Raw genomic sequence first — 13,439 nt, 5'->3', positions numbered from 1 at the left:
TGGCATAGGAAAAGACTTTATGAACAAAACTTCAGCAGCATGGGAACTAGCAGAAAGAATCAACAACTGGGATCTCATCTTATTAAAAAGCTTCTGCACTGCAAAAGAACCCATCAACAGAGCTAACAGACAACCTACAATATGGGAAAAAAATTTTAGCAGCTGTACCTCAGACAAAGGACTACTATCTAGAATATATAAAGAATTGAAAAAAATCAGAACCCCAAATTCAAAGACCCAATTCAAAAATGAGCATCTGAAATGAACAGACATTTCTCAGACAAGGAAGTAAAAGCAGCAAACAAATATATGAAAAAATGTTCAACATCACTCATCATTCGAGAGATGCAGATGAAAACAACACTGAGATTCCACCTCAACCCAGAAAGAATGGCTGCTATCAAGAAATCAACCAATAACAAATGCTGGTGGGGTTGTGGGGAGAAAGAAACCCTTCTCCATTGGTGGTAGGAGTGCAGACTGGTGCAACCACTGTGGAAGTCAGTATGGAGATACCTCAAAGAACTAGGACTAGAGGTCCCATTTGACCCAGCTATTCCCCTGCTGGGTATCTTCCCAAAAGAATGAAAAGAATCATATCACAGTGATATATATGCAACCATGTTCATGGCAGCACAGTTTGTAAGAGCTAAAGCTTGGAAACAGCCCAAGTGCCCATCAACTGGAAACTGGATAAAGAAGATGTGGGTTTTTTTTTTATATAAAATGGAGTACTACTCAGCCATAAAGAATGAAAAACTAGAGTCATTTATAGCTAAATGGATGCATATCGAGGCCATACTCTTAAGTGAAATAAATAGGACACACATGTATAAATACCGAATAGTTTCACTAGTGTGAGAAACTGATAGTGTAAACAAGGGTTAAAATGATTAAAATGAATAACTGATAATTTGAAATAGGAAAAAAGGTCCAAAGATGAAGGAATGAAGGGAGGGGAAGGGGAAAGGAAAAGAGGGAAAGAAAAACTATGAGAAAAGAAAAAAAAATGGAAATGAAATCTACGTAAATAGGGAAGGGCGGAGGGGGTGAAGGGTGCACAGGTAATGGGGAAAAAATCAGAACCAAGATACATCGTGTACAGGTACAAGCACCCAATGATAAATGTAAATGAATTGTATACCTAAAATGTACTAATAAGAGAACTGAAAAAAAGAAGAGAGAGAGAGCTTGCTTCTTCTCTCTGCCACGAGAAGACACAGCAGGGACTCCAGCTGTATACCAGGGATCAGGTCCTCCCCTGGTGTTATGACTTGTGTCTAGATGTCCCCGATGCCCAAAGCCTCATGAGGTCATAGGTGGGGCTTTTTCCCAGGTGGCTGAATCTAGAGTGTGTGATGCTGGGATTAAGGGAATGTGATTACTAAATCAGTCCACTGATTGGTTTGGCACCACCCTAATCCCAGCACCCTGGATAGAGGATAACAGGGGCAGAAAGAAGCTGCTAAGGTCCCTTGCTTGCTTTGCTACCTTCTGGCCACCATGAACTGTTTCTTCTCTGCGATGCCCCTCTGCCATGCCACCCTGCCTTGGAGCCAGCCGATTATAGACTGAAACCTCTACAGACTGTGAGCTGAATAGACCTTTCCTCCTTTGACTTTGGATGTTGGGTATTTTGTCTCCGCAACAAGAAAGTAACTAAGACACTAGGCATGCAGTCTGCCACATCCTTGATCTTAAACATCTACTCTCAAGAATGGTGACAAATAAAATTTTGTTATCTATGAACCATTTATCCTATGATATTTTGTTACAGCAGTTTAAATGAACTGAAATAGATAGGTAGCTGGCTAGATTTTCCAAAATAAAAAAAAGATGGAGAAAGAGTATGCCCCTTTATCAGTTCCTGATTCTGGACCCACATGATGCTTATGCCTCCTTCCAGAGGCTGTTTTCTAGTTTGTTTGGTTTGGTTTGAGTTTTTTGAGCCAGGGTCTTGATATGTAGTCCAGGCTGGCCTTGAACTCACTATGTAGCCCAGGAAACTGCTCTCAAACTCACAGATGTCCTCCTGTCTCAGCCTCCTACTTCAGACTCCTGAGTCCTGGGATTATAGGTGTGCCCCACTACATCTGGCTGGGCTGCTCTTGTAGCCTTATTTAAGCAAACAGACATACAAACAAACTCATCGTTCACTCACAGAAGAGTGTCTGTGTTACGGGTTATGAAAATGTGTTCATTTGGATCAAGCCTTGCTAGTCTTTAGTAGTCCCCTCACTCATCTGTTATTAAGTTTCTCCCACAAATATCACAGTGGTGACTTCAAAGTTTCTTTACTTTCCTGACCTCACTGGCACCATGTTACTAATCCAAACCGACCTGCTTGGGTAGCAGGCACTAATTTGCATGGTTATATATTCTGGAGTGTGAGGTGGTGCTACAAAGTAATCTGAATGACTTAGATGTCCCAATGATTGTTTCCCCCCCCCAAAATAATCATGCTGCGACACAATAAATATATCCCCACATGTGGCCACTGTCCCTGCCATTTTGGAAATGCCTCTTCAACTCTTCCTAGGGGACGGTTCATCTGAGACTCACAGGTAGACATGATTTTTTCAAAAAATGACACTGAAATGTAGTCAGGCCACATGGATAAGAAGGGATCACACACACACATCTCAGTTACAAATCTTATTGGGTAAAACAGTGCATGGTTCAAGACTTGATTCCAGCACTGTTTTGTCCAGTAAGATCATAATTATAATTAACCATACACTCTTCCAATATGACAATCCTAAAAGATAACATTCATTCAAAGACATAAGTTCTATTATATTTATTAACTACAAGCCACATTCTTTACCATCATCATATTTTTCCTTCACTGTCATCCAGCTCTCTGGGGTAGAAATCAAAGGTTTATGATGCCCAATAGGTTGGGGCAGGAGGGCTTAACACGTGTTTTTATTGATGCTTAGGTTACTTAAATGATTATTTAATAGAAATTATACTTGTCAAGAAGATATGCTAAACATTTGGGCAGGTCAAAAATATATGCATGAACATGAAAGCAGATTATAAACAACATTGATGACCTGATTCACAGCCATAAATTATATCTCACTTACTTAAAGTATATGAGCTGTTGATCCCAAATCAAAGTACAATCCTTATGACATGCTTGCTTTTTGCCATGATCCAGAGCTCTGGATCGAGGTAATATACTTTCCACAAAAGGGAAAGAAAGACAGAAAGAAAAGTCAGAAGTTTCTTCCTGTTATGAAGGATAAGCAAAGCTGCTTTTTTTTTTTCAAGACTTCACAGAGGCATCAAGGAACTGCAAAGTAAGGTATATAAATGTCAAGTTTTAGCCAATTGCTCACAAAGTGAGTTCGACCTCATAAACATGTCTAAGGCAAGCCAGTGCAGCCTTCTCATTTCTTCGTGCAAATTTCAGCTAGTGAGATCAAAGATAACAGGTCACCCAGCGCGGTGTTTTAAAAACACTAAAGCTGCTTCAATGTCCCCCCCGCCCCCCCCAGTGTCTCTGTAACTGAAACTACAATTGTACTTTGAGACAAGATATGGTTCTTGTGTGTGAATTATACACATGACTCCAGGACTGAGTAGTTTTCGATTAGGAGTAATCACTGAAGTGTACTGGCCTGGAAATAATGTCAGAATTTCATCACAATTAAGGCAAATTTGCTGTTTATAATAGAAATCTGATGTGCTAGATACACCTGAAAATGGACAATTGAGTAAGGCCTTAAAAGACCTTTTTCTAGAAAGAGATGTTTATTCAGATGATCTCTCTCACTATGGTACTTGCAGAGGTCTAAAACGTGATGCAGTTCTCTCCCTCTTGGTGGGAATACATACTATTTGTTTCTACGCCAGGCGATGGGAAAACACTAAGGTAGCATGGGCTAAGAAAAAGGTAGCATGTGAGCTTCATTTCACGAAGATTTGAGTCTTGGTTCTCCTACTTCCCCGCCACCCACGGCATTTGGGTAGGCCACTTCACCTTTCTGAAACCAGGTTCCATATCCCTAAAATCATCACATCACAGGGCTGCTACCAAGATGAAAGCTGACAGTGTGTGTAAACAGTGCAGGACTGGATTAGAGAGAGTTCACTGCCTTCTGACCCTTCCTGCCCACACTCTGGTACTCGGTATGAGCATCGCCGTTTCCAGGAGGCCCCAGAATCCCTGAAGCTGGAATCCACCACCGCTAGCCTCAGGCAGGACTGACAGTCATGACTTCCTTTTCACAAACTTTCTCCTACAATGCACAATGAGGCTTGTGCACTTCCCCTCAGAGGCTCCAGTGAGCTCATGGGTGGCTCTTTGAAAAGCAAAACTGAAATACTCTGCCTAGTTATTTTAAAATTTTAAACCACTTGGAAATCAAGTTTTCACCTGCTCGTATACATAAAGATAAAATCACATCCTGCTAGCTTTTGAACTATACATATTTGATGTCGAAAGAACTGGCTTCCAGGTAGTTCAGGCATGAATTCCCTAAGTATCTGGTGAGCACCTTGTATATCCCAGGCCCTCCTGTCATAGGCTTGGGGCCTTAGCACTGTTGTGGGTATTGTTTCCTCTCCCCAGACACTCTTCCCCCACCCCCATCTCTATCTTCCACTTCCTCCATGCTCAGGGAGAGGGCCCAGGTACCACGTGTTATGCCTACCCTGACCAGGCCATTTCTACAGCTGAGCCTCCTAGCTTCTCCCCCAGGAGAGCGCAGGACACTAATTAGAGCTCATACTTGTTGCTCTGTGGTTGTTGGCTTGTTGCTCTCTTTCCTCACAGGACTAGGCGTTCCTTGGGGACATCTGTGGCTTCCATATTTAGCCTATTAGCTGTTTGTGGGTTAAATGCAGGAACAACAAGACAAGCTCCCTTGACAGAGTGCCCTCTGCAGTATCTGGGGCCCGGGGCAAATCCACAGCTTTCTGCTACTTTCAGCTTGAACTGAAGTACTGCACAAACCAGAGCTACCTAGTGTAAGCTGCCCAGCTGCTCCTGCTGCTCAGAACACAAAAGCATCAGTAATGGCACTGCCATGTCCCTTATTGCCCTTACTGAATGGCACAGTTTATACCACTAGAGACACTGCTGCCACATCTTTCTAAATGGTCTTCCTCTCTGCTTTCCATTCAGTCCCTGAATCACAGAACCACATCTACTCACTTCCATATGCCCAGTGCCTAGAACAGTATCAGGAACCCAGCACCCTCAATAAATAGTAACTGAAGAAATGAATGAATAAGTGGATGGAAATTGTCCAGGCTCAGTCCTTTGGGACCTGACCCTCCAAAGCCAGCTCAGGTTGGATGGGAACCTGACCAAGAGCAGCCATACTGCAGGCTTCTCTGTGACCTGTGGTCCATGGCCTGCTGTAGCAAGATGGGTTCCCACAGTAGGTCCTTTCTGGAGGATTCAAACCAAGAAAATAAAGAAATTCCCCAGGGCAGACACAGGGGCAAGAGCTAACGGAACACAAGTCAGGTTGCTGTTGGCCAGGAGAATCCACGATGTGCTGTTGGCAAGTAGACGGGCAGGGAAGCACGGGCAGGGTGAGACTTCCAGGTTACAGAGGTAGCAGAGAGACAGCAGAGAGGCAAACAGAAGTCTAGTGTCAGCTGAGGCCGCGAGAACTCTAAGAAAGCTCGAGAGAAAGAGGAACTGGTTGCCTCAGATCCTGACAACTTTCTCATTTCAGCTCCAGGTTAGATGCATACAAACTTAAGAGAGACAGCCTACCTTTCGGGTGAAGCTGATTTTTAAAACGTGCCAGGGTGTGGTTGGGGAGCACCTTCAGCGTACAAGGTCCCTCTGGAGAATCAGACAGCTGACCCTTCCGGCTGGGTGAGAAGCCCTTGGCCTTTGTACGCGAAAAAGACACCCACCCTCCTTGGAGAGGCAGAGGGCACAGATGTCCCTGCAGGTGCACAGTTTGGCAAGGGCAGAGCAGAGCCGGATCCAAGTCCTCCAGCACGGGCTCCACAGGCCTCTTTCTGCACTGTCCCTGTTCGTACTGGCCCCAACTCTCAGCAGGGTGGCCTTGCTGCTCGGTGACCAGCAGAGACAGAAAGTAAGCTTGGAGCCAGATGGTCTCTGGCAAAAACCCAGCCTGAATCACACAAGTGTAAAGTGAGCAGGTGGCCACTGTTTCTGGCCTAGGGCACCTCCAGCCCACCTTGTGGTCAGGGCCAGAAACCCCATGGAACTCAGCCATCCTGCCACAGTGCTGTCCTCTGGAGAACAAAGCATCAATTTGAAGAGTTACAACCTTCGAGGTCAGTGAGAGACCATCAAGGCCTCCCCGCATAGGACAGGTGACCCTCAACTGCAGAAGTGGCTTTGGATGATAGCACCTTGTGGCTGTGATCTGGAAGCAGGGAGCATGGACAGACAGAACACCCAGGTTCGCGAGACTTCTTACTTCACTCAGTGCTAAGCACACCGGGAATTAATGGCTCAAGAGAAAGATCCTGGTTTATCGTTACCTAGATTCACAGACACATAGTGGTGTAGGGGTACAAGTTAGAGCAATCAGTGCCAGCACACTAAACTGGCCAGCGCTCCATGTGGCTATATCACTCATTTTTGCAGGAAGCTCAAATGATTTCCTGTTCCGTGTAGCCCAGAGTGTAACATGAAAAGCTGAGTCAGCACTGGGAGCGGGTGAACACCTCTCAGTCCTCCCGTCAGCGTGTGTGGGTCCAAAACAGCTCCTGGCAAACAGTAGGCCCACAGTCAGGACTTGCTGTCCCTCTAGGAGGATCATGGCCTGGGCTGCCCCTGAGATTACTGCTTACTGAACCCTGGGCTAACCAGAAAAGCAAGTCGGAAAGAGCTAACTACATCCAAACCGCTAGGCAGAGCAAGACTGGTCTAGAAATCAAGAGAAGCCCTGTCCATGTACAATGAAACTCTCGTGTGCAGACTTTACTTTTTTAAACGGAGTAAAACATCATCTCATTCATAAAGAAACACCAGACTTTAAAACTCCAGATCTTTTATAAAATTTCAGAACTGTGAGTTCCAAAAGTATAAGTCAAAGTCACTCTGAGCTTCTATAATGCAAAAGCAATCCCCATTTTTTATAAGCACAAAAGGGACTTGCTCATTAGTTCCATTATTATTTCAAGTGTGTTTTGAAAAAGTATTTACTTGAAAATACTGGGTTCCTTCACAATTTTGTACAATTTTACTCTAGTTTGTGCTGATAAAGCACATGCATTTTGATGTGAAAAATTAACTCTTCAAACCACAAGGGAAATAAAAGCTCGAAGTCTGAGATGTGCCTCTTGACAAAAATCTAGTAATAATCTAGGTGCAAGGCCACGGGAAGTGAATTCTCTTGGGAGATCCCCGAAGCCACGGCGAGGCACCAGGCCTGAGCAGGTCTTTTAAAAAACTGCTGGTATTGGACTGACTTGAATTGCAGCAGTCAGCAAAATGTCAGAGGCTGGATTTAAAGTTTTTTTTATTGTTTCGTTGAGAGGAGGAAGAAGAGCAGCTGGGGTGGGAGTGGGGTGACGGCTGGGGGTAGCAGCAAATTATCAATTACCTTGACTTGGAGTGAGGCATCCGCTGACAACTGCTGGAGAAAATCCTTCCTCCCCCTTGCTGTCCTGTCTCCCAGGACACAGCTGTAATGTGGCACTGCAGAAGGTGGTTTCCCTTCCTCCTCAATGCCTTCCCAAGGACTCTCATCAGGGAGTTAACTCAATATTAGGAAAGATCCCTCAAGAAGAACTATTGGAATCAAGAGTGGGAGTGAGGAAAGATGTTTGGGAGCTTTCAGTGGTCGAGAGAGCACCACTAGGGCTGGAAGAAGGGGTCAAGCAGGTGCAGGCTCAGCCCGGCCTGGCAGACCCTCGTGCCCACATCATCATTGCCCGGGCTCGGCTCGAGGCAGTGGTGCTCCAGCGTCCCTGCAGCCTAGAATCCCCTACTGCCCAGGCTGCACTTGACGCTGGCTAAATCGGAATCCCCAGGGCGTGGGGCCCGGCCGCAAATTGTTTTATGGTTGTTTCTTAATCTCCATGTGAGTCCTGTGTACGGCCAAGCTGGAAACCCAGTGTCAGAAAGAAAAGCTTCTCAGACTTTCAGGTGCCTAAAAGCGAAGCTCTTATCACCATGCAGATCTGGGGTAAGCAGGGCTGGGAGGGGCCGAGCAGATCTGGGGTAAGCAGGGCTGGGAGGGGCCGAGACTCGGAGATGAGGCCACGCAGGTACAGGCCTGGCTCTGGCAAAGCCGTATCGGACCTGCTCTGGATTCTGCCTCTGCGTGTGCCCAGCTTGTGCAGAGGGCGTGGAAGGCTCTCGCAAGGTGTGAAAGCCTCTCCTACCTGTGTGTCGGCATTCAGGGAGCCGAAAGTGGGCACTTCCCAGCATCCTTTGAGAGGGCAGAGAGGCCGGGTGTGGTGGTGCACACCTATGATCCCAGCTAGGAGGCTGAGGCAGGAGGATTGCTCTGAGTGTGAGGCCAGCATGGGCTACATAACAAGATCCTGCCTTAAGAAACAATACGGGGGGGGGGGGCAGAGAGAGGAAGAAGACATAGAAGACACAGAATCCTTGGAAGTAAAAGAACTTTATAAATGGAAACCCTGTGCTTCACATGCTACACACTTCACACCTCCACACACACCATCGTCCCCCCTAAGTACTAGGCTATGGGGGACGAGGTTATTTGCCCAACATGCCACACTCAGCCAGCGCAGCACCGGGCCTCCGGCCCAGTTGCTGGTTCTGCCGGGCCTGGTGCACAGAGCAGCCTCGGAGGACACAGCGCAAAGGGCGGGCGCTACAGCAGCTGTGTGCGCTACAGCAGCGGTGCTGGCTCCAGGCTTCCCCGCACCACAGGGAAGGATGAGGCGCACAGACCCGCCCACCAAACTCTCACCACCACCTGCACGGGCTCTGAGGGAAGGAAAGCTCGGGTCCCGGGTTCTTGTCCCAGCAACCCCTGAAGAGCTCTGGAAGCCAGAAGCGGAAGCTGGCACCAACCCTCGCCCAAGCAGCCAGGGGGCCGCACCCTTCCGAGCGACCCAAGTCGCGCTGAAGACCGAGAAGGTTCCTCTTCCTGGCGCACAGGTCGCAGCTGCGCAGCTGGGGGGAGCGCCGTGCGCCCCGCGCCCCCACGTGGGCGTCCTGCTCCCGGTACCCGAGCCCTCGGCGGAGGTGGCGACCGCTCCGCGTCCCCGGAGCCCCCACCGCAGTCTGCGGCCCGGCTAGCCGCGCCCCGCCGCCCCTACCTGAGCCGGAGATGTGGAGCCGCAGCGGGCGGGCCCTGCTCGAGCACGCCGAGAGGTCGCTCTGCGAGCGGCCGCGGGGACTCAGGTCCGCCGGCAGCCAGCGCAGGGCGGGCGCCGGGGGCTGGGCGGGCGCCTCGGGCTCGGGAGCCGGAGCCGCCGCCGCCTCGCCTTCGGGCTCCGCGGGAAGCCTGCCTGCCTCGGCCATTGGCTGCGGGCTCGGCCGGGAGGCGCGCAGGGCTGCGCTGCCGGAGAGCGCGGCGACCCCGAGGAGGAGGCAGGAGCGCGCGAGGCTGGACGCGCGGAGGGCGGGAGGAGGAAGAGGACAGAAAACTTTGCACAGGAAGGAGCCGCCTACGGACGACTCTGCACCAGCGGGCGACAGGCACGGCCGGGCTGGGGCGCCCTCGGCGCGCGGAACCTGCCGGCCGTTCCTACCCGGCCTAGGCTCGGGAGCGACGGTGCAGCCAGCCCGCGGGCTTAGCCAGGGGAGCGGCTTCAGCGGCCGAGCTGCGAGGTCGGGGTTCCGGGGACCCGGAGCCCGGTGAGGGTGGGGGTGGCGCGTACTCGCGCTGGGGCCGCCCCGGGGTAGGTCGGGGATCGGACCTGACACAGGGACCTGGCACCGAAGGGCGTGGGACTTGCCGGCTCGTTCCTGGCAGATCTGGAATCACTTTTCCGTCACCAGCCCTTTCCTGCAAAGCCCATCTGCCCCTCTCACCATGGCCCCATCCTGGGTTTCTGCCTGCCGGGCCAGCCTCAAAGGTCATGTTTAAGAGGCCCGACTTAGAGAACTGAATGGGGAAGACAGCTGAGTAGACTGCAAGTATTAGTTACCTTGTAGGACTTTGCAGAGTGGGCAGTGGGAATCTTGCTAATTCGGTTGGTTACTTCACAGCCTCCTGAGCCCTATCAGTTCCACATTTAGGTCCTCTGGTGGTTGTGGCTTGCGCAGAACTGAAAGCTGTAAATCAGGCTCAGGAGTCACTATTTCTGGAAGTAACTGGCCAAGGAGGACTGTCCCTGGGCTCGCCCCCACCCCAGGGTGGGGGCAGGAAGAGAAGGAAACGCAGGGAGGGAGGGAGGGAGGAAGGGAGAAGGCCTTAGCAGTCACCACTCACCACAAACCGATCCATCCCCAGGTGCTTGCCAGCCACTCAGCACATAATACATCATTTAATAAGAGCACAAGCCCGAGCAGAGAAGGAAATCTAGAAACAAACCAGCAGTGTAAGCTCTAGAAGTCCATAGGCACCCACAAAGGCCTTGTAGCCACAAGGTCCCAATAATAACAGTTTACCATTGAGAATCAGAAAGGGCTTTTCCTCCTAACTCTCCCAGCATCTCTGTGGAGGGGATCAGATTTTTCTGGCTTTGCTGCAAAAACTGTCCAAATGCAGGTCCATTTCTACAAACGCAGCCAAGGTTGCCTGGTTTTGGTCTAAATATTTCCTACTAACAAACCTTTAAATTGATGACACTCCAAATGTTCCTTTGCTTCCTTGATATATTGTGTAATTTGGGGTGGTAGAGAGATATCTTGCCTTGAGAGACTGTGTGTTATTTCAGTCAGTTTTAAGATTAAAAGGCCACTTAGGTGGATTTTACACTGTTTCAGTTAATTTTTTTTTCCCTGAAGCAAAATACCTGACACCCAAAGTTAAAGAAGGAAAGGTTTATTTCAACGCACAGTTTGTAGAGGTTTCAGTCCATAATCAACTGGCTCCAAGGCAAGGTGGCATGGCAGAGGGGCATTGAAGAGGAGGAACAGTCCATGGCAGGCAGAAGGCAAAAAACCAGCAAGCAGTAAATGGCAGCAGCAGCCCTCTTTCTGTCCCTTATATCCTATCCAGGATACCCACCCACTCAAGCCCAGGGTAGGGTACCCTTAATCCTAGCATGGCAGTGTGAATCAATTCCAGTGTCACTTCCTTGATCCCAGCATCACACGCTCTAGATCCAACCACCTCTGAAAAGCCCCACCTATGACTGCATGAGGCTTTGAGGTTTCATCTAGACACACACTATAACATACACTTGCCCTGAAAAATCAATATTGCATCTAATTACAATCAGATTCCACCATGAAATTAGAACCCAATGATCACTGCACTACAACGGTGGCCCTCACCACCGCTGACTGGCCACTTATTATATTACCCGATGATGATGATGGTGATGATGATGATGAACACAACGACAACGATGATGCCGTCTATACCCATACGTAAACTTTCTTATCAGCTCTCCCACCTGCAAGCCACCTTCCCTTGCTGGCACTCGCCCCCCCCCCCATGGTCCCTGATGCCCACTATATGAAATTGAGCTATCTTGCAAGCTGCACACTTCTCCCTTTTCTGGTTAATCCTCTGTGCCATCTCTTGTGAAGATAAATGAAAAATTAAGTGCTCCAAAACACAAGAAGCCTCCACCGACTCATTACTCAGCTATTCAGCAATTCATTATTGAAGAAAAACATATTTGAGTGCCTTTTACGGGCCAGGCACTGTGCTGGGTGTCGTGGCCCTGGGGACCCTCTGGACCCCGTATTCCTCCATTTATTTTTCCTTCACAGTCGAGCCCGTAAGGGAGCAGCACACACTTGCTGTCCTGTGCTCCTAGCCTTGCTCCTCCTTTGCGCTGCAGTGTGACCTCTGTCTCCACCGCTGCTCCCCGCTGGGTGCTCGGGAGCCACCAGCCCTCGCTCTGACTCACTCCGCAGCCTGTCACACTCATGATCCCCTGCTCCTCTCCCTGCCTGCTTCTCTGGTTTCTAGGACACCATCTCCCTCATCCCTCCAACCTCTTCTTGCTTAAGGTCTCTTTTTCCCACCTGCCGTTGGCTAGTGCTGCCAAGTCCTAGCATCGCCCTTGGCTTTGCACTGAATACGTTTTGCCTGGGAATCGCATCTTTGCCTTTGAGCTCTGTGAAGATGACTCTCAAATCTCCACCCACCCTAGGCTTGTCCCCCGGCCCTGCTTGGGATTTTCTGGACACTGGGCAGACTGCTCCCAGAGCAAAGGCCACTGCCTGTCCTCCAGGAATCTTCGCTGTCCACCCTCTGCCATAAATACCTTCAGTCTCTTCCCTCTGCTATGCCACTGCCGCCTCCTTGGTTTGAGCCTTCATCTTGTGTCTCTAGCAGAAGGTGGTGGTTTCTGCCTCTGGAATCGCTTCCCTCTGCTCTGACCCTTGTCTTCCGGGAATGATCTTCCTTCTGAGTCCTCACAGCTCCACTCGTTCTTTCCCGAAGGGTCTGGGCGCAGTTCATGGGAGAGGTGCGCCTAGCATGCGTGAGACGCTGGGATCTATCCCCAGCACTGACGAAATCAACACATTCCTTCAACCCAAGTGTCCAGGACGAGGAATGAAGACACGTTCCGCGTAGCGAGCCGGCCTTCTCGAGCCTGCCCCGTTCTGTCCTGGCTGTCACTGTGCACTCTTCCTTCTCTGGCCCAAAGGTAGCCAGGTTCTGTCCTCACAGTCCCCTTTGCTCTGGCTGGAGCTTCATTCCCCACCTTCCCTAACTTTGCCTAAGTGATCATCACTTGCTCTGCAACCCTCAGATAAAATGTCTCTGCGGTCCCAGCATTTGGGGAGGCTGAGGCAGGAGGACCACAAGTTTGAGCCCAGCCTGGGTAACTTTGTGACTTAGAAAGGCCCTATCAAAAAAAAAAAAAAATTGAAAAGACTAGGGATGTAACTCAGCAGGGAGGCTCTGGGTTTAATCCCCAGTACAGAATTAATTAAATAAATAAATAAATGGCCTCGTACATAAAACTTCCTGACCCTCTTCAACCTCCAGGACAAGCCCCGAACCAGCCCCGAACAGTACTGTCTGACCCATGTACGTTTATCTTCATCATTTTGCACAGGACTGCAACCGGTGGGTGTTAATCTACCATCTTTACTCCCCTGAGGCGAGCTGCCTTAGGGCCTCAAGTAGAGATGTTTGTCTTTTGTTCCCCTTGTGCCATCCTGTGTTAAAAGAATGAATGAGTGAATGAAGTCTACCTGGGGAGAGACAGGAATAAATAACTGCGTGGCAATGCAGGGCTAGGACAAAGCCAAGATGTACATGGAAGGTGCACTGGAAACCAGCGAGGAGATCTCTATGAAGGGTCTGCCTGGGGCAGGGCAGCAGGGAGAGCGTGCTCCTCAGAGGAAGTGGTGTCTGAGTTGCCAGGACAAGAGA

At 49.4% G+C, this 13,439-nt stretch overlaps 1 protein-coding gene across 5 annotated transcripts in view; it reads right to left on the bottom strand.

Annotated features, from left to right (window-relative positions):
- Phactr2 (phosphatase and actin regulator 2) overlaps nucleotides 1-9,565 on the bottom strand; it is a 271,825-nt gene extending 262,260 nt beyond the window's left edge. For 3 of the 5 annotated variants that reach the window (XM_021259313.2, XM_021259314.2, XM_087190061.1), the window contains exon 1: nucleotides 9,247-9,565. In XM_021259313.2, coding sequence (XP_021114972.2) covers nucleotides 9,247-9,451 — 205 coding nt within the window. In that variant the 5' untranslated portion in view covers nucleotides 9,452-9,565. The remainder of the gene's footprint in view (nucleotides 1-9,246) is intronic. The other 2 variants (XM_087190058.1, XM_087190059.1) reach the window with 2 other exon arrangements.
- Between the last annotated feature and the right edge of the window lie 3,874 nt (nucleotides 9,566-13,439).

Source organism: Heterocephalus glaber, unplaced genomic scaffold (assembly GCF_053883595.1).
Source record: "Heterocephalus glaber isolate CG9 unplaced genomic scaffold, H.glaber_assembly_v1.0 deba00001550, whole genome shotgun sequence".
Classification (NCBI taxonomy): Eukaryota; Metazoa; Chordata; class Mammalia; order Rodentia; family Bathyergidae; genus Heterocephalus; species Heterocephalus glaber.
This window is presented reverse-complemented; position numbering and strand designations above follow the sequence as displayed.